The 25,214-nt window shown below is 55.5% G+C and overlaps 2 protein-coding genes and 1 long non-coding RNA gene across 3 annotated transcripts; 1 reads left to right on the top strand and 2 right to left on the bottom strand.

The window, feature by feature from the left end:
• Window positions 1-394: 394 nt before the first annotated feature.
• Ndufs8 (NADH:ubiquinone oxidoreductase core subunit S8) lies at window positions 395-4,539 on the bottom strand. The gene is made up of 7 exons (XM_003468313.5): window positions 4,393-4,539; window positions 3,368-3,425; window positions 3,228-3,278; window positions 2,602-2,691; window positions 2,331-2,503; window positions 677-805; window positions 395-587 (listed from the first exon to the last, which is right to left on the bottom strand). Exons 2-7 carry the CDS (start codon window positions 3,423-3,425, stop codon window positions 456-458), a joined length of 633 nt encoding a protein of 210 aa, XP_003468361.1. The 5' UTR covers window positions 4,393-4,539; the 3' UTR covers window positions 395-455.
• A 1,241-nt stretch (window positions 4,540-5,780) lies between these two features.
• Aldh3b1 (aldehyde dehydrogenase 3 family member B1) lies at window positions 5,781-15,755 on the bottom strand. Its single transcript, XM_003468310.5, has 9 exons — window positions 15,594-15,755; window positions 13,344-13,454; window positions 13,143-13,263; window positions 12,821-12,906; window positions 12,369-12,450; window positions 10,941-11,327; window positions 10,405-10,571; window positions 7,595-7,694; window positions 5,781-6,378 (listed from the first exon to the last, which is right to left on the bottom strand). The coding sequence occupies exons 1-9, from the start codon at window positions 15,753-15,755 to the stop codon at window positions 6,188-6,190; spliced, it is 1,407 nt and encodes a 468-aa protein (XP_003468358.2). The 3' UTR covers window positions 5,781-6,187.
• Window positions 15,645-24,172, top strand: LOC106027313 (uncharacterized). Its single transcript, XR_001200913.3, has 2 exons — window positions 15,645-15,766; window positions 22,522-24,172. It is a non-coding gene; the product is annotated as an uncharacterized LOC106027313 (long non-coding RNA).
• The last annotated feature ends 1,042 nt before the right edge of the window (window positions 24,173-25,214 follow it).

The following is a 25,214-nucleotide window of genomic DNA, read 5'->3' as shown; positions in this document are numbered from 1 at the left end:
AGCCCAAGGACCCCTGGGACTTTCTGAGTCTCTGATCTACTTCAGCCTGAGGCCCTCCAGGCTCCACCTCCTAAAGGTCTCGGTCCTGGGGCCTTAGGAGAAGGCAGGTCCGGGCCCCGCCCCTTAACATTGGAGATTGTGGGAGCAGCTGGCCTCAGGTGACCTCCAGCATCGCTGTGGTATGGGTGTCAAGTGGGCAGCCACCGACAGGGCCTGATGGGTCCATGGAGTCACACAGAAGAGTTGGACCAGCAGGGGATCCCTGGACAGCTGGAACCCACTCGGAGAACAGGCCTGGTGGACCATGCCCTGGTCAAGCTGGGAGAACTCACAGGCCTTAGGGAGGCTGGGCAGGTCTGCCCTAGACCCCTGCATGTAAGACAGGACATGACTGTGAGGCTCAGAGCTTTTATTGGGCAGCTGGGGCTGCGGACACCGAGCAGGAGCTGGGCGCATCACCGGTAGAGGTAGTCGGCCTGGATGTTGGCGGCGATCTCGGCCTCCCACTTGTCCCCGTTGTTCAGTAGCTTCTCCTTGTTGTATAGCAGCTCCTCATGTGTCTCGGTGGAGAACTCAAAGTTGGGGCCCTGCAGGTCAGGGCACAGGTACAAAGCAGGGTGGTCAGGTCCCTCCCAGTAGTCCCTGCACCCTGCTACCCCCTCCACGGCCCACTCACCTCCACGATGGCATCCACAGGGCAGGCCTCCTGGCAGAAGCCACAGTAGATGCATTTGGTCATGTCAATGTCATAGCGGGTGGTCCGGCGGCTGCCATCAGCCCTGGGCTCGGCCTCAATGGTGATGGCCTGCGCGGGGGAGTGGCCACCAGTCACTGCCACACTGCCACACTGCCAGCTACGTCCTGGTCCCAGATCAACCCCTCATGGTCCATCACTACCCCTGGCATCTGAATGGATGCTCCACCTCTTCAGACACCATCCAGAACCTCTAGGGGCCACCTTCACTTCTGCCATCTCACCCTCTGTCACTTGTCCCAGATGACACTCTTTTTGTTCCCATGTCAGCTGTCCAACCTCCTTCTCTAGAATACCATTCCCACAGGGGAGAGCTGTTACCTGCTTTGTTCACTGCATTCCCATTGTCCTGGGGGTAGGGGGTTTCTCATCCATAGTAAGTGACCAGTGACTGACTGACTGAGCCTAGCAAGACTCTAACTCAGGTCTAGTTATACCCATTTGGGGATGAGAAAACTGAGGCTCAGAGAAGAAAAGGGCTTCCTGAAGCCACACACCCAGGGAGGCGCAGTGTCTAGACCTGAAGATAGCCTCAATTCTCAGTTCCCAGGGTCAGCCTTCTAACAACTGGGGGAAAGAAGCACTGGCCGGCCACCTCCCAGAGCTTGGAGGACCTTCCAGGACATTTAACTCTCACCCCCTCTCTCAGGAGTGTCACACTCACTATTCACTGTGGGACCTCTGCCTGGCAGCCTCACCTTTTTCTGCCAACAGAAATGGAAATATGATCTCCATCTGCTGGCACTGTTATCAAAATTAAATGTGATAAGGAACAAGCTTGGCGCAGGGCCTGGCCTGGCCCTCACCACCTGGCAACCGTGACTATCTCCATTGCTGCCGCTGGGGGCGCCCCTACGTGCTCCTGGACACTGGCTGGAACCTGGCTGGAGTAGAAATGTCAAGGCCATAGCCCGTGGCCTGGAGGACCTGGGAGAAGTCCAGGGGATGAGCTAGGACAAGGCCAGGAGCTGCCTTGAGCTGTGGAAAGGGGAACAAGATTGCTGCACAGACTATGAGCAAGGACTGTGTCTCCCAGAGCTCCTGCTGGGCACACCAGGGCCTGGACCAAGGCCATCACGGCATCTGTTCCTGCACCAGCGGCCTGACTCCAGGTGGTTTGTGCAAGATCCACCAAAACAACCAGCCACTGCCACACCAGCAGCTGTCCTGGCAGGGTTCCGAGGAGCAATCATGGCAGATGGGGTGGGGGTGGGGGAATGGGTTTGGCTGTGGGTCCTCAGCTCCAGCCTAGGATGCGCTCCTGACACTGCTGCCATATACAGGGAAGAGGACATTTGGGTGCCACCCAATGGCTCCTAGACCCAAGCTGCACACCCTTGGCTGATCCCCAGGGCAGGCCCCCCATGTGCCACTTGGCCTGCCTGCTGACTCACAATACTTGGACAACAAGGCCTCACTGGTTCCATTCACGGGGTAGGAGGTGGGGCCTCAAGGCAAGAAAGGGAATTTCCTAGGGAAATGCTTCAAACACAGGGGTGAAGTTGTGACCTAGGGCTTCCCAGGCTCCCCTGCATAGGGCTAGGGGCAGTATGGTAGCCAGGTGGGCCAGGCTCACCTGGGCAGGGCAGATAGCCTCGCAAAGCTTGCAGGCGATGCAGCGCTCCTCCCCAGATGGGTAACGGCGCAGAGCATGCTCCCCTCGGAAGCGTGGGCTCAGCGGGCCTTTTTCGAATGGGTAGTTGATGGTAGCTGGCTCCCGAAACAGGTAGCTCAGGGTCATGCCCAGGCCTGTGAGGAGCACAGTCGTAGTGGGTGGGCCACTCTCCTCCCCAGCATAGGTGTACATGAGTCCTGCTCCAAGCCTGCCCACCTCCGCCAAGACCCACCTCGGATGAGTTCAGTCCACAGTAGAGTCCGAGCTGCCCGGTCAGTCACTGACTTCATATCCATTGGAGGCTCCTGCATATTCACGTACTCTGCAGGGAGACCACGGGAAGAAGTTAAGGAATTCAGCTCAGGAGATGAGGCCTGACCCTTACACCTAGGTACAACCACTCGGTTTATTTCCCCAGCACCAGCCAGAGCCCTGGGAGGTGGCCTCTGGCCCTACGCAGGCCTTGTTTGCTTCTCTCTGTCCCAGGTGGCTTCCTGATCTAAAGACCCTCAAACAAGGGTTGAGTCAAAGGGGTAGGGGCCTGTTGCTTACCTTCGCCAGAGGTTCTGGTGAAGATACATAGGTTCCCTCCCCATCACCCTCAGAGGCTCACAGAGACCACACCTCCTCACCTCCTTCAAGGCTTCTGCCTCATGAATCACATTCAGTCTCTACCATCACCCCTTTTTTTTCCCTATGACTCTGTGTCTTCAGAAATCACCCTCATTTTGAGAGTAGAAACTGAGGCTCAGAAAGCAGTCCCTGGAAAATTCAGAACTGGGACCCAAGTCTCCTCTCTGGCCTCCAGCAAGACCACACTCAGGAAAGCCTGGACTGGAGGCCACCCCAGGTACTCACTGTAGGTTGCTATCATGGCACTGCTGTGCAGACTCCGGCCACTAACATATCCTGCAAGGGGGAAGGTGATGCTTCTGCAGGGAGGCCTTCACACCAGAAGACTGGGCTCCCCAACCCAGGACACACACCCTTGGTCCTACCTGTGCGCCCAGCCTGGGCCAGGGCCCGCAGCAGTATGGGCGTGGTCAGGCAGTGCATCTGGGGGACATAAGGAGGAAAGCGAGAGGTCAACGATTGCCCACCCCTGTAACTCCGGCACTGCGGAAGCTCTGAGCTTCACCCAGGACCCTCTGTGTCATGTCCTGTGCGACTCACACCCTGTTCCTGGGGCTCCCAGCTCAGCTGGCCTAAGATTCTGGGAGCTCCTCTGGACCTCAAATTCCTTCTCTCTCACGTCCTAAAGAGTTTATTAAGTTTATTTCTTCCCAGAGCTCCTGCCTCTCATCTCTGCCTTATCCCACTCATCTATCATAGTCTCAGCCAAAAATCACAATGAACAACCAGTGGTGTATACAGAGAAGTAATTAGTGTGTGAAGATGCATCACACACACTGACGTCTTGTCCTGTCAAGTGACTGGTCAAAGTCACACAATAGGACTGGCACAGAACTAGAACCCTGTTCTGCCCCTGCAGAACACTTAAAAGATTTAAATAATGCTTGAGTCAAATTCCTCTCCCTACAGCAAGGCTCTCCTAGAACTGCTTTGCAGCCCGCTGAGTGACCTTGGGCAGGTGGGTTCACCTAGCCTCAGGGTTCTCATTAACAAGATGGGGGTCTGCCAAGAGACTTGGGGGGTTCCTTACACCCCAAGGACAAGAGCCTAGTTTAGGACCTGGCACTTCACAAGAGCCCGAAAGGGCCCCTCCTGTAACTTCTGGTGGGCCCCACTCTTGACCAACCACAGATTAAATCCCTGCACCCACTACCTTCCCCGCCCTCCCCCATGACCTCTGACCCCATGGACGCCAAGAGGCGTCTGACTGGGCTGCGCATGCGTCCGGCGAAGAAGCCGGCTACACGCTGAAGGACACAGAGGCCGCGGGTCTTAAACCGCCACAAGTAAGCCTAAGCACAGACTTTGCGGGATTAACAAGCACACCACACTTGCCCTGGACGCCGCGCTGCACAGGCCTGACCTTCACAACTGAACCTTAAACACCCACCTTGAGGAGCTCTTGCTCCTTCCCTAGCCGAGCGGGCTGGACGGCCGAGAGGCGGAACCTAACTCTGTTACGCCACTATTGGGTGGGCTGGCTTCGCTTTTTCCTTGGCAGTCCTTCATAGAGTGGTCTGATTGGCCGGTGGTCCTGGTTGAAGAAGGTAGACTTTTCGTTGATTGGCTGAGAGAAAGCAAGGGCTTGAAGCTATGGAGGGCGCCGCCATATTGGTTCAGAGAGGCAATTAGCGAGGACTTCTGAGCCACTGGAGACGGGACTTCCGGGGCGTGGTTTAGGAAGTGGCTCAGGCATGCAACAGAGTTGGGTGGTGGGGCGGGCTCTCTGGGGTCAGTATCAGGACCGCGAAGTCTGCCGAGCAATAGCGGCTCTCCGCTGTAACACTGCCCACATGACATCAGCTATCCTCCCTCGTGCGAGAATCATTATTATCCTTTTGCAGATGACATGAAGCATGGACCAGCGGCCTGACTCCAGGTTTGTGCAAGATCCACCAAAACCACCAGCCACTGCCACACCAGCAACTGTCCTAGCAGGGTTCCGAGGTGGGGGTGGGGGAGGGGGACTGGGTTTGGCTGTGAGTCCTCAGCTCCAGCCTGGGATGCGCTCCTGACACTGCTGCCGCATACAGGGAAGAGGACATTTTGGGTGCCACCCAATGGCTGTCGAGCCGGCGAGTCGCGCGGTGCGACCCTCTGATCTGCGCCTGGATCCCTAAGGCTCGGGATCCTCATCTCTCCATCCTTCTGTTTCCTCGTGTTTGTGGTATAGAAGAACCTGCGAGGGCTGTGGGCTCTGAGACTCCCCTGAGTCAGTCTGCGTGTGTCGGGGGTAGCTGTCAGGAAAGACTTCCCCGGAGGAGGCAGTATCTTGGGTGATGGTGAATAGGACTTGAGCCGGCCAGGAAGGATAAAGGGCAAGTGCCGCGTCCTCCGGACAGCAGCAGGGTGAGCGCAGGGCTGAAGCGTAGCCCTAGAGCCTCCTAGGACTGTTGTGGCTGCGGGATCTGCCCCAGGAAGTCACCAAGGGGTCTCAGCAAAGGAGTGAGATGGTTCATTGTGCACCGGGGAGAAGGGAGGGGATAGGTGGTGGCCTGCACCAAGCCTGACTTGATAATCATGATTTGAGTATGAGTTGAAGTATTCCTGGGCGCTACAGAATCAGCACAATTTGTGCCAGGATGGAACTTGAGTGTCAAGCAGGGAGCCTGGGCTCTTGGCTTCAGTAGCTGAAACCATGAGAGCCAGAGATACCAGGAATGGGGTGTAGGGACCTGCAGAGAGTAAGGTGTGTGGAGGTCTGGAGAAGCCTACAGAGGGCCCCACCTGGCAGAAGAGGGAGGCAGCCCCCAGCACACACACTCCAGGGAGCAGAGATTGACAGCGTCTCCCTCATTTAATCCTCAGGCAGTCTCAGGAGGTATCAGTTGATCATCACCTCTCATGTACAGCTGGGGAAACTGAGGCTTAGAGAAAACAGGAATGGTACAGTCATACAAGTTCCAAGGTGTGGCAGACGCCAGGGCTCCTCTGCTGTGCCATGTGTGACTGGTGCAGGAGGAAGGGAACAGGGCACTGTCACTGCACACCTGTCCTGTGTCTCCACTCAGCTTAGCCTAGTTGGAGGGCAGTTGAGAACCTTAAAAGGGAACCCGAAGAGGGCAGAAGATGGGCATTGCTCTGGGTTGAGCAGACTGCTCTGTGACCTGGCAAGTGTCCTTGTGCGCTAGACTTGAGGCCACATCTCCAGCAGCCGTGGGGGGGGACACCTGGTGCCCACAGGCTTAAAGCAGCGTACAGCTGCAGCTGCGTTCCTCCATAGCCATCAGCAGCACCCTCAGGTTTCTCGGGGTGTAGGGTGGGTAGCGGAAGTCGTTGATCTTCTCCATCCCAGGGCTGCGCAGCAGGCAAGCACGGTGGTGGGAGAAGGTATCGAAGGAGAACTTGCCATGGTAACTACCCATCCCACTGGCACCTGTGCAGTAGCAGAGAACACATGTGGTCAGGCCCTCGGCTGGCCAGGGGGGTGTCAGGCAGACTTGGGCTCTGATAGAACCGCTGGATTGCATCACTTCAGTAAGCTTCAGCCCTGCAAGCCTCAACTTGCCCATCTGTACAGTAAGCTAATTATGGAGCATTGTGTGTAAATGCCAAGCCCCAAGGCAGGCTTTAGCACCAGCTCAGAAAGCTCTGGGGATACTAGATGGTGTCAGTGATGTGTCTTCCAGAGCCACACTGGCCAGGGTTGGGTTGGCTCTGCTCTGAATAGCAGCTGCCTCAGTCTCCTCTTGTGTAACCGTGGCACCCACTTCCTAAGGTTGTGACCATGGACACAGTAAGCACTGTGCAATTGTGAATTCTCAGGGTTAAAAGGAAGTAGACAAGGACCCAGCCAGGATCATTCAGGGGACACAGCCTGGGCGGAGTTGGGCAGTCAAGGAGGGCTTCCAGATTTGCCTGCAGATCCCCACTCCTCCCCAGGGCAGAGGAGGCAGATTGAGGGGCTAGGACTGGAGAGGGGCAGGTGGGCAGGGTCTAGGAGGGACTCTGGGGAGAGGCTCACGGAGCAGGAGGGAGGTCCAGAGCCACGGATGCAGCATGTGCCCTGGCCAGGAGAGTCCAGCTGCTACCAAGTGCAGCTGGTCAGGCATGGACAGAGAGGGAGACCTGGAGTCACCCCTTCCAGTTCTGCCCTTTCATTGAGGAAGTGGCCTTAGGGAAGGAAGTGGCTGTCCCAGGTCACAGCCTGTCACGGGCTTTCTGGGACCAGCGGTGGGGTTTCTGACTCAGAGGTATCAGCAGCTGTGCAGTGTGTCATGGGGGCCATCTCCATGCTCCAGGCCCCTGTGCCCTGGGTTAGATGGCAGGTACTTGGTGGGTGAGGGAACAACATAGAGTGAAAAGCACTCAGTAGCTGTGTGTGTGGACAGATGGACAGACACTGAGGTATGCTGTTTGGAGAAAAGTGAGCAGTGACAGAGTGGACAGGGTAGCCACAGTGGTGTTTTTAAGAAAAATAATGGAATTTTGGTCTATCTGCACTGAGAAGGAATCAAGTGGGACAGTGGGGGTCCGGGATGGGACACGGTTGTTGGAGAGGGGCCTCTTTGCTGGTCCCTCTGTTTCACAGCAGGAATGTAGTCAGGGAGCACTTGGTGCCATCATGGAAGAGCACAGGGAACAGGACCTACCTACTCCTCCAAAGGGCAGGCTGGGCAGGGTCATGTGCATGAAGCCGTCATTCCCACAGAATCCGCCGCTGCTGGTCCGGGCCAGCACCTGTTTGACCACCTAGAAGAGAGCAGGGAGTGTCACCTCCACCATCTCGTTTCAGCATGGGTCTGGAGCCACTGCATCAGCTTGAGGCAGATAAGGAGCAGCCCCTTATGGAGCCCCTAACCTGGAGCATGTGTCCTGGGTGTGTGGCCCTAGAGGAGGCAAGAGACCCAGCCTTGCCTGGGGACCTGAAGAATGCAGTGACAGCGGGAGGCACCCCGGTCAGGGAGGCAGGGGTCTCAGGGGAGGGACCTGATGTGCCTGGGGGCCTGGGAGGAGGGCAGTCTGCGCAGGCAGAGGGGCTGTGCGGGGCGAGCTTGAGGACACTGAGACAACGATGTGATTAGATTCCTACTTAGAAACTTGAACTTGGTCCCTGCTTGACTTAATAAAGGATGTTCCTCTTCAGTCTGTGGGTTTGTTTGAAGAATGAATAGAAAAATTAGGTTGATGGACAATAGTCACACTGCATGGCAGCTTCATTCTGTTTAGTTCCTGTAGGTGTGACCCTCAGATGACATCTGAGTCACAGCTTGTCTGATGGGTAATAGGGTGACCTCTTCATGTGTGGGCTCAGAGATCTTGCACCTTGAGGCCAGCATTCATGCAAGGCCAGAGGACGGTGAGGGTAGGGAGCTTCTGTGTCCGGGAACCAGTACTGGGCAGCTAAGACAATTTGAGGACCAGGTGACCCCACTGTGGAAAACCCTGTGTGGGGTTCCTTAAAGGACACAGGATCCTGGTAGACAGGGCTCCCTGGTAGAATGACTGGGTCTAAAGTTGGCGCAGGGAATGAATAGGATGGGCCTGGGGCTTCTTGAAGTAGTCACAGACCAGAGGCTACACATGCCACAGGGACACAGGTTCTCCCTCTGCCCAGGCCTGGGACAAAGCAGCATCCCCTGAATTGCATATATGCATGAGTCCATTATGAATTCAATGTAAGTGACTCAAGACACAAATCTCTCTTTGAGGTTCTGGATAATATATGTAGATGATGTAATGTAGCAGGTATTTTCCCCTCACAGATAGTGCCTAACCAGGCCACCTCTGGAGAGGGTGGGCTAGACTGGGAGACTTGTCCCAAAGACAAGAAAGGGTGCAGTGGAGCTGGGTATGGTGGCATGCACCTGTCATCCCAGCACTCTGGGAGACTGAGGCAACAGAATGGCAAATTTGAGCCCAGTCTGGATAAGTTAATGAGACCCTGTCTGAAATGAAAAGGCCTGGGGTTGTAGCCCTGTGTGAAGCCCTTAGGTTTAAACCCAAGTTAAAGGGGCGGGTGGGTTCCCATGGTATCTCATGGTGGATGCCCCAGCCTTGCCAAACGAGTGATGGTTACACTTGCCAGCCCTGGCCCAGGTGCCCTGTAGTCAGCTCTAGCTCTCGAGGCATTCCTAACTAAACCCATTCCCGTTATTCAGTCGTGATAAAAACCAGACAGCCTGAGGTTAGGGAGGTCTCAGAGGCCCAGCCAGCTTTCCAGGCTGAGCTTAGTGCAATGTTAAACCCCACAGCAGAGAAGACATTAACAGAGAAGCTGGCAGGATCCCAAGACAGTCACTAGTAGTCACTAGTGATGTCCCCAAGTCAGCACCTTCTGCGGGGAAGGGGGTGTGGGACACATGGGGACTGTACAGTCTGTGTATCTCAAGTTAGTCCCTAGTGAAAAGTATTTTTTCCCCTTTTCTTAAATTTAACCCATCATATATAAGGTTTTTATATACCTTCTCTAAAATCAGTGTGCATTATAATAGTTTATATTAAAAGCTAATCAAGTTTGTCTAAAATAACCTGGGTGCACAGCACATTTGAAGTTACTACCCACACAAAAAGGGAAAACAAATGGATATTCAGTAACCTTTGGCCATTGGATTCTGAAAATGTCATACATCTATCCTTTTATACCAAATGCAAGTCTGGGGATACAGCTCAGCCGCACAGCCCCTGCCTAGTAAGTCCAAGGTCCTGAGTTCAATTTCAGGTACAAAAAGTCAAATGCATCAGAAAAAAATGTTTCCAAACAAAACAAAAATGTTCCCAGAGCATGTCATTTAGATTTTATATATTATCTCTTTTTTTTCTTGAAAAGTATATTTAACAACCACTGTCTAGGTCCTGGGATACAGCTCAGTGACACAGCACCTGCCTAGCAAGTTTAAGGTTTGATTCCAGGTACAAAAAAACAAAGCACTGTTTGATTAAAAAAAAACTAAAGTGTGTATCTCATGTACCAACTCCCTGTGACAAATGCAATCATTACTACAAACATACTAATAAAAATTTTAGAACAATATACACCATTGTTTGGACAGGGAAAGAATCTCATGAGGGATGGGTGAGGGGGCTGGGGAATGTGCTTCTTGGAGTGTCATAGGCTGGGGACCCCTCCACCCAGTGCCACTGGGGCTCCTCAGGATGGGGAACCAAGGCTCATTCTGGGGCCTCACCCTTTACTCCACACCCCAGCACATTTTGTGCCTCCAGAACCAGGCACTGAGGGCAACACTGGCCACCAGGCTGAGCTGTATGGGAGAGTACACAGGTGAGGGGTACTGGGCCCGGAGACCTTGGGGAGCTGAAGGCTCAGCAGAGTGTGGTGCAGACAGGCTGCTCCTGGGAGGGAGCAGAGGGCCCGAGGCCTTCATCCCTGAAGTCCTACGACTGTTTCAGAGGGGCCACATCCCCTCTGCTGCCACCACTCCCATGGCCCACTGGGCCCCACCTGGCTGTTGTTAGAGAAGGCATAGAGGGCCAGTGGCTTTTCCCGACGGTTGATGAAGTCGATGGCCTCGTCCAGGCTCCTCACAGTCATCAGGGGCAGGATGGGCCCAAAGATCTCCTCTTGCATCACTGGCTCTGTCTCCTGCACATCCACCAGCACTGTGGGTGCTGCGGGCACAGAGGTGGCTCAGCCTTGTGTGGGAGCTCGGACACCCGCTGCAGGCCTGAGAGTCCCAGGGCCTGACCTCCCAGGACACCATGCTCAAAGAATCTGAGGATCTAGGGCCCTAGTTCTGCCCTCAAGGATCTGGGGTGAAGGCCCTTTAAATCACACTCTGGGCCCCCAGAGCTGGAGTCCAAGCTCAGCATATCCAGAGTTTTGGGACCAGAATTCAGAATCTCAGAATTGGGGAGTCACAGGCACAGAACCACAGTGATCTGGAGCATTCGTGCTCTGGGTCATGGGACTGGGCCAGGCTCTAGCAGCACGGACAGGCCTGAGCCAGGTGGGCTGTGATGGTAGAGAGGGGGACTCACCGATGTAGAGATTGTTCTCGTCACTCTGACCACCGATGGCCACGCGGCCACAGCTCAGCAGTCCCTTAAGCCGCTTGAAGTGTTTCTCACTGATGATGCGGCCCAGGTTGGGGGAATTCTGGGGGTCGTCACCATAGAAACGAGTGATGGCATTCTGCAAGGCAGGCACCAGCCGCTCCCTCGTCTCTGGGCTGCACAGGACATAATCAGGGGCCACACAGGTCTGGCCGGTGTTGAAGTAGCGGAACCAAGCCAGACGGTTGGCCACGGTCTGGGGGTCACAGTTGTCATCCACATAGCAGGGGTTCTTGCCCCCCAGTTCCAGGGTGACAGGCGTCAGGTGCTTGGCAGCAGCAGTCATGACAATCTTGCCTACATGGGGGCTCCCTGGGGACATGGAAAGAATCCTGAGCACGTGGATGGCCTTGCCCTGGAGACCCAGCAGTGACCAGCCTTCACCTGGCTGTCCTTGCCATCCTGCCCCTTTGCAGGAAGGGAATCTGCTCATCTTACTCCCCACAGAATCCAGAACACAGGGACTTCAGCAACACAGGCTTTGCTCTGGGCGCCCATTAGTGAGCTCCCCAGGCCTTTGCATCCTTTGATTCATCCATCCTTGGGCAGACCTGTGACTTTGGGATTGCCCTGGTTTTACAGATAGGACACTTGAGGCCTGGGGAAATCGAGGGGTGGATTCATGGGTCTGGCCTGGAAGTCAGCTTGCAGTAGTCACCTGGCCTGTGCATCCTGGTGCTGGGGGCCTGGCCCAGCACCCATCAGCCCGGTGAGGTGTCATGGTTGGGGGTAGACTGGGGCCCTCCCCGCTGCTTATCCACCCCTCATCTGTAGGGACTGCAGGAGCTGTGGCTTCCCCAGTGAGGGCCAGCCCCTCTGCTCCACAGTGGCTTCCCAGTCAAATGGGGCTTTTCCTGTGCCAGGTGCAGGCCCTAGAGAGCAGGACAAGGCTACATCCTCCTCCCTCTGCCAAAGTGCACAGATCTGGAGGCGAGCAATGGGCACCACCTCCTGCCTTCTCATCTCCAGAAGCTGCACTCTGGTTCTGAAGCCAGGCGTGCCTGGGCTGAGTGCGCACATGCTAGGGCCATGGCAGGTGACTACTGGCTGAGTACAGTGGTGATGTGCCCAGCAAGGTGCCCCTGAGCAGGGTGCTTTGGCCTTTCCTCACTCTGGCCCAGTTCCTCAGCCAACAGGGGACCATGGGGACAATCAAGGTCGCCAATACAGTCCTGGCGGCAGTGAGTTAGCAGGAGCTCAAAAGGGCAGGTGCTTGATTCCTGAGACTGTGATTGGCGGAGGTGGGCTGTGGCCCCAACACCCTTCCTGAGGGTCCAGGTCTGCTTCCAACCAGGGCTCCCACTACCTAGCTGTCCGGCAATAGCAGGGACGACTGATCCCCAGTGGCCTCACCTGTGAAGAAGATGTAGTCGAACCTGTGTTCCAGCAGCTTCTTGGTCTCCTCGGGTCCACCCAGGGCCACGACAAAGCAGCTCTGTAAGGCAGGCAGTCCAGGCCTCCCTCAGGGACGCCTGCTTTAGAGCCTGGAGGGCAGCCTAACCTGCCTAGCCTCTGCTGCTCTCCTGGATAGCGTGACCAGGGTTGCCCAGGTTCTAGGGGGCTGGGTGGGGTGAGGTGGGGGTGGGGTCTGGAGAACAGGGCCATCCCCAGTCAGTCATGGAACCCCCCTCAGGGACAGGCTGTCCTGGCTCCCCCTCAGAGAAGAGCTGAGGTTGAGGGACAGTGATTTGGCCACCCCCACGCACCTCAGAAAAGGCAGCCCTGGGCCCTCCCACACCACCCGGAGGCTGCCCAGCCTCTAGACCTGGCCTGGGCCTGCTCCTTGGGCCCACAGCCCTGCTCACCTGGTCCAGGTAGCGGGGCAGCACCTCAGCTAGGATCTTCTCCACACTCTTGCTGATCTCTGACGGCTTCAGCACCACACAGTTCCCTGCGGGCAGCACAATGAGATCCTGGGCAGAGTGGCCAGCCCCATCTCCATACCTGAGGGCGGGCTGCAACCTCACCGGCTTTCAGACAAGGAATTCATCCTGGAGGTGAGGCGGGACCAGAAGCTACACAGCCCCAAATGGGGGCCGTGAGCCACCAGAACACCTGGAGCCAGCTTCCTCCCTGGCTCTGTGTGGCTCAGGTCAGGGACAGGGAAAGTGGAGGATCCCCTCTCACCTGCAGCGATGGCCCCCACCAGGGGCACCAGGGTCAGGTTCAGTGGGTAGTTCCAGGGGGTGACAATGAGCACCAGGCCGAAGGGCTCCTTCCGGATGAAGGCTGAGTCTAGCTGTGTGGCCTGGGCCAGGAGCCATGCAAACAGTGAGAGGCATCCACTCCCCAAAGCCACCTGCCAGCCCTGTCCCATGAGCCACTCACCAGGTTCTTGGGCACCTTCTGATCCTTCATCCAGGCCTTAAGGTTCCTGAGGGCCAAGTCTACCTCGCTTTGGCTAATGGCGATCTCAGATATCTCAGACTCAAAAGCTGACTGTGGGGAGAGGACCAGGTCAGCAAGTGGCTGGAGCACCAAGGGGCATAGCCTTCCCCAGCAGGGTCCATCACAAATGCTCAGTAAGGGTTGCAGTACAGATGCTGTCTCTACCAGGAATGTACTAGTGACCCAAACTGACAGAGGAACTTTCCCTGTGGGACTGGCACAGGGGACAGTCACCATGTATGGGAAGTCACCATGTATGGGAACAGTGATAGCTGCGTTGTCATGACAAGAGCTATGGGAAAGAGCAGGGCCTGAGCATGTACAGGGGGTGTGGGTGTGCACAGTGCACATGTACGTGTGCATCTGCTCCATTTCACACAAGGTAGTCAGGCCTTGGAGAAAGGCAGGGAAGGAGCCTTGGGCAGTGGAGACAGAGATTGCTGCCCAGAGATCCCAGCAGGTCCAAAGGCCCCGACGCCGGAGGGCCGGCTGTTTCGGCTCAGCACGGAGCGAGGTGGGTAAGGTGATGGGCTGATCCTGCCTCCCAGAGCAGGGGCAGATCTGACTTGGCTTCCACAGGACTGACGTGTGGCTGTTGAGGCCTGCTGTGTGCTGACCTGTCTGCAGGGACATGGCACATGACCATCCTGGGGCAAATGTTGTCAGTTCCCACAGCCCAGGGGCTGGGTGCAGCTGTCAGATTTCCAGTGCAGGAGCGGGGAGACAGAATCTATAGGGGTGCTGTCTTGCTCTCCACCAGCTGGTGTGCCCTGTTGCCAACCAAGGAGACAGCTATCCTTAGGGCGCTGTCCCTGCCTGGGTTGCAGCCATTATGGTGCAGCTGTTCTCTCTTAGAGTAGAGTGGGATGGGCCGAGGGCTGCTGGGAAGTTCCAGCGGGCCGATGAAGGCCAGGGACGAGGGTGCCCTGTGCAGGGTACTGCAGCAAACTGGTGGCAAGACCAAGGCCAGAGGACGATGCCACATCCACTTGCACTTCCTGGTGGCTGGGCCTGGCTCAAGCGTGCCTTCGCCCACATCTGTGTCCACAGCGGCGCCTTCCCCACTAGCCTGGCAGCCTGCCCCTCGTGCCCGATACATTGCCGGGGCCTGGATGGGATGTGAGCTGGTTTCCAGGACAGTGTGGTGCCAGCTGAACGTCAACTCTGGGAGAATAGGCTACTTTGAGCCAAATTCAGAGCCTGACTCTGCCCCTCGTGACTGTGCGTCTTTGTGAAGAACGTGCCCTCTCTGAGCCTCCCCAACACCCCAGGAAGGGCTGGCGTGGCTTAACCAAGAATACAGCGGCAGAGGCTGCCCACTGGGGGTGGGGACTGAGGGCTGGCTGACTGCAGGGAGGGACTGATGGAATTTTCTGGGCTGCTCCTTCCTTGTGTTCCTCCCCCTGCTGGATATGGAATAAGAAAGCAGAAGCCAAATCTGAGCTGCAAGAACCAGATAGCCCAGTCAGGGCGGGAGGCAGCTGGGCTGCCCCCTGAGAAGCAGGCAGAGGCTCTGTGGTAGTGAGGCAGTCCGTCCCCAGGGGGTCCACTGGGTGGGGACGGGCTCCACACGCTGAGGCCTTTGAGGCAATGGCAGGGGACCCTTTGTTGAGAAGAAAAGGCCCAAGGGCCTGTCCTGGGCTGCAGGAGTCAAGCAGTGGCCTTGCTAGGGGGCTGGCTGCGCTGGCCTGGAGGGGCTGAGCCCCCAAGCCTCATCTCTCACTTCCATCCCTGCTACGTATCCATAAGTGCTCCGGCCTCAGAGCTCTTGCACGGCTGCTATGAGTCCCCCCATGCTCCACCTCTGCTCTAATGTCCCCTTCCTTCGCAGGAACTTTTCCTCCCCCACATATAGCCAGCACGCACACACACCCTGGGAGCACCTCTGTGGCACTGCCACCTCTCCAACACCTTGTGACTGTTAGCTGCTGCGGTGTCCTCCTTAGATGGGGACTTTGGTTACTTCTCTGTGTGGCCCTAAGCCCAGGCCAGAGCCTGGTGCAGAGTGGGTGCTCCACGCTCCTGACCAGAGGAAGCAGATGAGGGCTCTAGCCGGGGAAGGAGCTGGGATCTGCCAAGCTGCTAGCTCCCCTTCCTGGAGGACAGGCCACTCCCTGTCTCCTTGGTCCCAGCTGCCTCTACCCCTAAGCGGTGTGCCCTCCCTCCAGCCCCAGCCCCAGCCCCCACCACCTTCCGCAGGTCCTGGGCCAGCGCGTCCAGCAGCTGCTGCTTGTTTTCCCGCAGGAAGCGGCTCAGGCCTTCTAGCTGCGCTGCCCGGAATGCGGCTGGCCGTGTCCGCCCCGAGCTGAAGGCTTCCCGCAGCCGCCGCACCGCGTCCTGGAAGGGGTCCATCCTGCAGACAGGTAGGGGAGTTGTGAAGCTGCCCCCGTCTTTGGGGACACCCGGCAGCGGCCCTGCTCCTGCCAACTTCACGTGGCTCACAGTGCCTCCCCCACACAGGGGCCCCCAGAAAGTCCATAGACCACGCACAGCCCTCAAGCTCTGACCCACGGGACACACAACAGCCCTCAGACGGCTCCCTCTGCCAAGGGAGCTCCAGGCTGCAGGACAGTTTGTGGCTTGGCACAGCCACTCCTGGCCCCCAGGGCTGGACAGGCAGGATAGGGACATGGCGTCCTCCTGGGCCCCACCTTTTTACTTGAGGGTCATCAGAGGAGCACTGTGACACAATCTGTGCTCAGCCTGGTGCCAAAGACCTGTGAGAACCCTGTTCTCAATCCCTCTCTGCCTCTCTTCTCTTCAGGTCTGAGTTTGGCTGTTGCCTCCCCCAGGCAGCGCTCCCTGATTGCACTGTCATTCGCCCTCACAGTAGCCTTTTGTTTGTGCTCCCACTGTCCTAGCCATGTTGTTTAAAAATGTCCAGTTACTCTTCATCTACTTCCACTCCATTCCAGGCTACAAGCTGGCATCATGTCCTTAAAGCAGAAATCCTGACCTAACCATGGCCATTTTGATAAATAAAGCTGCAGGCATTCTATTCTCTGCCACTGAACTCAGCTAAATCTTATGATTTGTCCTCAAATTGAAACCTCTGCGAATCTGCTAAGAACAACTTCGCTACATACAACTCTGCTTGCCAAAAGATACCCAATGTACACAGCCTTCAGCTAAAGTTTATCTTGTGAATTCTGTTTGCCACCTATATAAAAAAAAAAGACAAGCTCTCTGTAATCAGGACCTCAGATTTTATAGATTACACCTCTTGGGTCTGGCTAGCATCGATAAAATTTCCTTTCTTAGGGGCTGGGGATTTAGCTCAGCAGCATAAGCACCTGCCTGGTAAGTACAAGGTTGTGAGTTCAATTCCCAGTACCAAAACAAACAAACAAAAAAAAAAACATTTCTTTCTTCTTCTGAGCTCCCGGCTACTGTTAATTCAATTTTACCAGTGACACCTGAGTGGCGAACCTGCCCTTACCCTCAAGATGTCTGTCCTGAAGCGTCCAAGAGCAGGTTTGGAGCCCTCAGCTGCTCCAGCTCCAAGTCTGAGGGCCAGGCTGACTCCACACACCTCTTGTTCTGGCCTGGAGGGGCTGGGCAGTTGGCTCAGCACAGCACAGGCCCTGGCCCCAAGAAGTGGGTGGGAGCAGAATTGGGCACAGCCCTGCCAGCCTCAGGGCACCACCAGGCTGGGATGCCGGCTCTGCCTCTTACGGGCCTTGGGATCCTGATAAAGCCCTTTTTCTCCCTGCCTCCGTTTCCTGGTTCCTGGCTCTGCTGGGGATCCCATGGCAGAAAGGCTACACAAAGCACTTGGCCCTGTGCTCACAGAAAGCACAGGAAAGGTCAGCAACAATTATTTTGCTAAGAAGTCCACAAATATTTGCTCCCGCACCTGCTCTCTGGTTCTCAACTCTCACTGCCACTGATGGGGCCAAGGTAGACCCAGCTTGCCCCTCCCACCTTTCATCAGGGGCTCAGCAGAGCCCACAAAAATGTAAAACTCGAGGCTGGACCAACGCCTGGGGGACAGGGGAGCTCTTAGGGGCAAAAGGTTCCAATACCTGCTCCTAGCAACAGTGAGGACAACACTCTCAGCAGCAGAGGCCACAGACCTGACCCACCTGGGGCCCCAAGGAGTGCCTGTTGGGCCGTAGGGACGGGCAGGACCCCGGCAAGTGGAGGAGCCAAGGCTGGATAAGGGGACCCTGGGCTCTGATCATGCAGAGGAGCTAAGCAGCTATCACAGGTGCAAAGAATCAGGGATCCTGATGCCTGCGCACGACTGGGCATTGGCCCTGCTCTATTGGCGTGTCTTGCACTTAAACACTACAACTATTCACCCAACTGAAAGAGACAGAGACCAAGACAAGAAGGCAAGGAGCTTGCCTGAGGCTGCCCAGCTCCTTCAAAGTAGATAATATGGATCCAGAGGAGCAGAGTCTCTGCAGTCTGTCTCCCAGTCCCCCTGGGAAAGGGACACTTGTGGGCTGGGCCCCCGGGCCTGTCATCTGAGGGCAGAGAGGTAGCCAGCAGGAGGCAGACGGTGCACTGCCATCCCCTAGCCAAGGCTCAGCCTTGTTCCTGCAATCCCCACCATACAGGGTCTTCTGCAACCCCTGAGGTCCAGGGGCTGTGAGGCCCAGGGGTCTCCATGAGGGTGGGGCGGGCATTGCCACATCCTTTGATGGTGAGAAGATGGTCTTGTTTCCCCTGAGGGCCAGAGCAGGACTGTGGGCTTGGGGAGTCCTCTGAAAATAATAATCAGGCAAGTTGGGTGGGGTGGTGCAAGCCTGTGATCCCAGCAACCTGGGGTGCTGAAGCAGGAGGATCAAAAGATCAGGCTGGGCAAGTTAGTGAGACTGTCTCAAAAATAAAAATGGCTGGGAATGTAGCTCAGTTGTACCCTCGCCTTCATTATAATAACCAGGCCTTGAGTCTGCCAGGCCCGGGGTCAGCGTGGGTACTGGCCCTGGGATGCAGACTAGAGGTGGGAGAGGGATGAGGTGGGCGCCAGGTCTGCTGGCCCTGATGACTCATGGCGGTGACTGCTGCCAAGGCCCTGCCTGCCCTGTGCTCCACCAGGCTCCAGCCAATGCGCCTGCCCAGCCATTGGGAGGAAAGGGAACAGGCAGCCCATCTGCTTGTTCTTTCTCACCCCAAGTCCTTGTCTAACTGTTGCCTTCTAAGAGTGCCCCAGTCAGCGCGGTGAGGTCCACAAACACAATGATCTGGCTTCAAATCCAGCAGCTACACTTACTAGCTGCAGCGTCTTGGGCAGGTCTTATGGCCTCTCCATGGCTCAGGGTTCCTATCTGTGAATGGGGACAGTGCCTGTCACCACCCACTGCATTGCTAGAAGAGTGTGAGTCAAGCGTCAGAGTATTTAGCTTGGGGTAGAGCTTAGTTACGCTGGCTCTAAGTGGTTGAGACTCAGACAGATGGTGAAGGACAGATGTCCCAGAGGGAATCTGGGAGAAGAGTTGGGGCCCAAAGGGACCTTGATGCCCGGAAGTGGGCATCAACTTGAAACCCAGGTGGGGGGCAGGGATGTGGTAGCAGAGGTAGGTGAACACATTGTTGGAGGACCTAGGGAACCCCATCAAGGAGGTCAAAGGGCACAGACTGGATCAGCCTGAAAGCCCCACTCCCAGGGTCTCTGATTCTAACCTCTGACCTTTTTGCCGGAACCTGGAATTCACAGGGTCTCCCAGGCTCTGGCCAGCAGCTTGTCCCTCAGGGGGTTCCTGGGGAGCTGGACCCAGGCACCCCATAGCCTACAGACTGAGCCAACCCTGCCCTACACACCTCCTGGATCCCGGAGTGCCTCTGCACCCTGCGCGGCAGGACAGGGTGGTTCCCTAGTCCCTCCCTCTCCGGGCTCTGGCAAAGTTCGTTCACTGCCAAGAAGTCTTTCTTGAGGTTATTTGCGCCTCTCTGTGCCTCCCTGCTGGCAGCCAGTGCCCTCCTCCGCCCTCCCTCTCCTTGCCCTCCACCTCCGGTTCTTTCTTCCCTTTTCTCCCCAGAGCAGGCGGTGAACTCAGCAGGACAGTGCAGCCTGTGTGCGAGCACTCAGAGCAGGGCTGTGACTGCAGCTGTGTAGCTAAGTTTGCTCAGACTCCAGCTACCCAGAGCAGCCACCCGGAGCAGCGGAGCTGGGTCCTGGCCTCTACTGATGGAGGCAGCCCCTCCCTCCCCAGCATACAGTACCTGAGCCCCGCCAAACTGCTGTCCTTCCTGCCGTCCCTGCCTCTGCCTGGGTCCTGAGGTTACGAAATGTCCAACCAGCCGGCCCATGGGCGGGGCAGCCCTGGCCTGGTGCCTGACCTCGGCTCAGGGCCAGCTGGAGGCTGCAGGCTGAGCTATCACCACCACCTCCCGTGGGGGCCAGGCCCACAGAGAAGGAACCAGGGCCCAGAGAGGTCTGGCGCCAGCCAGGCCACACAGTAGGCCTGAACTCTGAGCCCAGGGCAGGGGCAGAATACCAAAAAAAGCCTGGGTTTTCTCTGAGGCATTGCCAATTCTGAGGCTTAGTTCCTCTCTGCAGTACGAAGAGATCAGAGCCAGGACCACACCCGCTGCCTGCTGTACTCCAGGCCCTTGAAGACCACCCCACAGAACAGCCCATTCCCAGAGCACCCCCAAAGCCCACATTATAAATGCAGAAAGGGGCGAGGGAGGGCCAAGACTTGCCCACATGGGGTATGACAGGGCTTCTTTCTCCAGATCAGGATCTGTCCTCACAGCTGTCCCTCATCTTCTGGGGATAAGTGCCACCCTCCACCCTCTCAGACAGCAGTCATGGCGCCATGTGTGTTACTGTGATGGCTCCTATAGTCCTGTCTCTTCTTGGGTGCAGGGCTGTGCCTGCGGCCTGTCCCCTGCTTTGCCCCCGCCCTGCCCTGGGCACACCTGTTGGAGCCAGCACAAAAGGGGTGACTCTGAGCAGCTGCTGGCGACAGACAGGCAGGTGATTGGGTTACAGGTGTCAGGAGGAACATCCTTTGTGCCACTCCACCTCCACAGTCTCCCGCCCCGCTGTGCCCTGGGTCTGCCTGGAGGCTCCTGGCCTGGGGCCTCTGGGCCGACCTTGCACCTGGGGATGCTCATCATAATCGCCCCACCCCGCGCTCACAGCCTACCTGGGAGGGCAGGAGAGGTCTTCGGCCTGCACCCACTCTGGTACCCCCGGAGGCTTCAGCTAGCTGGGGTAGGGCCAGGGGTAAGGGGATGCAGCAGCCCCTGTTCTCTGCATGGGATGGAGCCCCCAGCCGCCACCTGTCACGTGGCTCAGCATGTGACAGCTTGCTCTGCTGCTCTCTGGAGCTGAGCCAGGCAGAAGCCAAGGCAGAGCGGGTGCCAGGCGGGGCTGGGCTGAGGCTGAGGCTGCAGCTCCCAGCTAGGAACAAGGCTCAGAGAGGGACAGCCACTGGTGTAAGGCCACACAGCCAATCAGGGGCCTATCTTGGGAAGCCCTGGAGGGTAAAGGGGGTACTATAGAATCCTGAGGGCTCTCTCTTTGGCCAGAGGGCTGTTGGAAGATCCCTTTGCAGGGGCTAGATTTGTCCTGAATTCAGGAGCAGCCTGAGAGGAGGCCTCTAAGCCCTGGGCATGACATTTCTCCAGGGTGGGGTGCCTCCATACCTTGGGTCATCAGGGGCTGGCTCTCCCCTCTCTCCTTGCTCCTAGAGACTCCAGGGAGCTGGATAGCTATGACTTTGCAAAGGAGAGTGCAGGATAACTGGGGACTCCTGGATAGGACCTCTAGGGGGTGCTTTTAGAATTAACTTGGTGGATTCATTTACTCACTCATTCAGAACTACTGAGGACCCAGCGTCTTACAGACACACCTGCAGACAGGCTCCTCAGCCCACCGGCTAAGTGACCTAAGCAAGTCCTGCCACCTCCCTGGCTTCAGTGTTCTCCTCTGTAAAATGGGTTGATTTTACCTACCTCACAGGCTGCCTGCCATGAGGGCAGAACAGAAGCACACCTGAAAAACACCTGAGAGGACACTGGGTACTCAGCAGGCACTCAAATTTGTAGAAGCCTTCCTGAGGAAGTGGATGTCCCAGGCTTCATTCTTGAGGTCCCAACCCTTCTAGCCTTGAAGGTCAGAACCTCCCTGGTTATACCAAGTGTTCTCCTCTGACCTTCCTAGGGTGAAAAGCACAGTGCCCAGGACATAGCAGGCCCTCCATGGGCAACAGTAATTGCTGGCACCCTGACCCCTGTCCTACTGGACACCTGCTGTGTGCTGGCACAAGACAGTCTCATACAGCTCTCAGATGTTACCATGCTTCGCCTGCTCAGAGCGGCCACACAGGGAGGACACACGGAGACTCCCACCTGACCAGGCCTGACTGCTCACCTGCAGTTTCCAGGTGTGCCTGGGAATCAAGCTGGGGCCTTGGCCTTAAAGGGTGCACCCCTCATTCTGGTGCCTCATGCCTCAGCTGAAAGCAGCAGCCACCATTTTCTGGACATTTGCTCTGCCAAGAGCTGGGCAAGGTCCTTGGCTCACGTGGGCATGGGAATCTCCCAGCAGCCCATGCGCCAGATCTGAGATCAACACTCAGTGGTGTGGATGCAGGGACTCGATAGCCTGTGAGAGAAGCATTTGGCCCGGGGTGCCATTGTGTGGGCGTTAACAGTGGGGTGGCGGCACTGCTGCTGCCCTGATCTTTTCTTTCCTGGTGTCAATCTAAATAGCAGAAATCTCACCACTGTGTTCCGAAGGGAGGTTTTGCTTCGTCCTGTTTTGTTTTGTGGCACTGAGGATGGAACCCGGGATCTTCGTGCTGAGCTACATGGCCAGCCTGAAGGTGAGGGTTTTTTAAAGGTAAACTGAGGAAGGCTGCACAAATTGATTTATAATAATAGTCCTTGGCTACAAGGACCCATGGCAAGGGGGCATCTACCCAGAGTTAGCCAGGTTTGCTGAGCTGCATTCTCAGAGAATTTCTCAAAGAGGTCCCCTCTGTGTAAGGCTGTGACATACTTGGTTTTGTCACAATGTGTGCGAGAGCCACCGCTTGATAGTCTCTGAGTGTTTTGTTGGGGTCTGGCAGCTTTCATACTGGCTTGTTCTGCGTTCTCTGCTTGGAGGACATACTGCATGGTTAGGCTATGAGGAAATTAACACAATGTTTTACAGGGAAACATCTTATACAAATGTATAAGAAACTACAAGATCAGCTTATGATGGTCACCGACAGAGTTGGATAAGGAAGTGTGCAGAGGATTTGTCTGCACACTGGACACCAAAGGTTTGAGCCCAAAGTCTGGAGCTACTGCTGTGTCCCGTGCAAGTCCGTTTCAGGAGGCCGATGGGTCTGCGATGGAAGGCTAAAGAGTCCACAGTGCACAGCAAAGAGCCTGCGCCGGGAACCTGGAAATGATGTCCATGCTGAAGGCGAACACTGACGCTCTTCCAACGAACAGAAGTGGGAATGTCGAGCCTCATTTCTGCTTTATATGAGTCTCCCTAGGGTGGGTCTTTTACCCTCCAGGGTGTCTTCTGGGGTGTAGAATTACTGAGACAATTTAGTTGAATTTGTAGACTTTTCATCACACAGAGGGATGTGATTAGTCCCGCTCCAGTGCCCACCCCAGGTGCTATGCCCAGACCTACTAGGAGAGAAACACGTTCATGGCTCACTTGGTTTTTGTCTTGGTAACTAAGGAACCAAAAAGCATTGGTTATTAGGGGCTACATCAGTCTCTGGGGCCAGAGAAATGGGGTACATGTTCCAGGCCAGTTGGCTGGAAGATTCAAGTAAGTGCTACCACAGAGGAAGCGAAGTTCCTGGGTCTTAGGACAGAAATTATTTTTAATAATAAACTTACGGGTGAGTGGGTTGTTGTTCCTTTCTGATACAGATAAGTCCCTGCCTTATGAGACCGTATACCTGCCAGGCATATCTGCCGAAAGGGCCCATAAGAAGCACTGGCATCCACTAATACTTGTTGAGTTTTTCTAACTACACTGCAGCAAACAATTGCTCACCATAGGCTGAGAGCAGTCTTTCCATGAGAATATAGATCTTCCTTGGCAATGTTCTGACAAGCTGCTTTCCAACTCTTGTGTGTCTGGAGATGGCTTTTATGAGAATCACATTAGGTTTTGTTTTGTCTTTTTGAGACAGAGTCTCGCTATGCAGTTCAGGCTGGCCTTGGGCTCATTTTGTAGGCCAGGCTGGTCTCAAACTTGCAACAATCCTCCTGCTTCAGCCTCCCGAGGGCTGGGATTACAGGAGTGCACCACCATGTCTCGAACCACACTAGGTTTTTAAAAAACAAAGCTTGGTTTGCCTGGACACTGGCATGGTCCAGTGAAGGCTTTACCTTTAGGATTTGTTTGCAAAGGGAGTCTTGTAATGTGCCTAAATCTTGACTCTGGCCCTGTCTTAAGTCCTCTTTATACAGAGGGGCATTCAGAACTTAGGCAACATGTGAATGAATATTGGGCCACAGATGGGTGTCTGTGGAAGAAAGGTGAGTAGGTTCGCTTTGATAGGATCTGGGGAGAATAGCAGCCCTTTCCATTGAGGTTACCTTGGTGATTTCATTGACCCCAAAATCATATAGGCTGTCTAAATACATTAACTAAAAGGGGGGAAAAATAAAACAAGATAAAAACAAAAACAAAAGGGATGCTCGGAACAGTAGATCATCTTTCCAGTAACTCAAGGTTGAGTCAGGATGGGCACAGCAGAATACTGGCTGGAAGGTAGGGGGAGACACAGGTAGCGGTCCTTTGTCTCGCTGTGATTAGTAGAGCTCAATAAAAGATGGGTCAGATTCAAGGTTTTGTGTGGTATTCACTGCTCCTTGAGCCACCAAAGAGAGTCCAAGGCCAAACAAGGAAAGCACAAACTGAGAGAGGTAATTTTATAGCTTGGGGTGAGGATCTCAAGGGTAAGTCATAGCAAGAAAGAGGGTGGCAAAACTAGCTCCACAAGACACACAGGGAGAAACCCTGCATCGGCAGGGCTGATATTCTCTTGTTAAAAGAAAGAGTAAACTTATCTGACTGAGCAGGTTAGTGTTGTTTTTTTTAAAGGAACTTGCCATCTTCCACTAGTTTGCAGGTGTACGAGGTTTGTGGTCTCTCTTCTTCACTTTCCGGTGCTTCGGGGGCTTGGGTTTTATGCTGGAGAGGTGAATCCAACTATCAGTTCCCTGGATGGAAGAGGGTGTGGTTAGGAGGATGTTACAGGGGCCTTCCCACTGGCAGGTGAGTTGGTCCTGGAACGCTTTCTCTTTCCAGGTCATGATTGAAGCCTGGTCACCAGGGTGGACCTTGAGTTGACAGTTATTGTGAGATCCTGGAAGTAAAGGAATCTTGTTTCCGTATTCCTGCAGGGCCTATTGGAAGATTCCCAGATGGGTGATAAGTTAGAAGAGCTAGGAAGTCTTGGTGACAGTAAGCAGGTCAGATGTCGAGAAGGTTCTCCCAGAAAGCATCTTCAATAGGCAGAGATGAAGTTTGGGTTTGGAGGGAACCCAAAGACTTATTAAGGCTGTTGGGAGGAGATCTGGCCACTTACAGTAGGTTTTTTGGCATAGGCTGTTGGCTTAAGGGTTCATTTAACCTTGGTTCATTTAAGCTTTTCAGTGGACTGGGGTCTCACACAGCAGGAGACAGTAGTTAATTCTCAGGGCTTTGCCAACTCCCAGTGTAATCAGAGATGTGAAGGAGAGCCCAGCACCTCTTTTTTTTTTTTTAACCAGGAATCAAACCCAGTACCTTGCACTTGCCAGGCAGATGCGTATGCTGCTGAGCTATCTTCCCAGCACCCCGCACTGAATATCACTGCTGATGGAGCCAGGCAACCCAAACCTAAA

This window comes from Cavia porcellus, unplaced genomic scaffold (assembly GCF_034190915.1).
Source record: "Cavia porcellus strain 051 isolate PalLab524CR breed Dunkin Hartley unplaced genomic scaffold, mCavPor4.1 scaffold_17, whole genome shotgun sequence".
Lineage (NCBI taxonomy): Eukaryota > Metazoa > Chordata > Mammalia > Rodentia > Caviidae > Cavia > Cavia porcellus.
The sequence above is the reverse complement of the archived record's forward strand: the minus strand, read 5'-3'. Positions and strand labels throughout refer to the sequence as shown.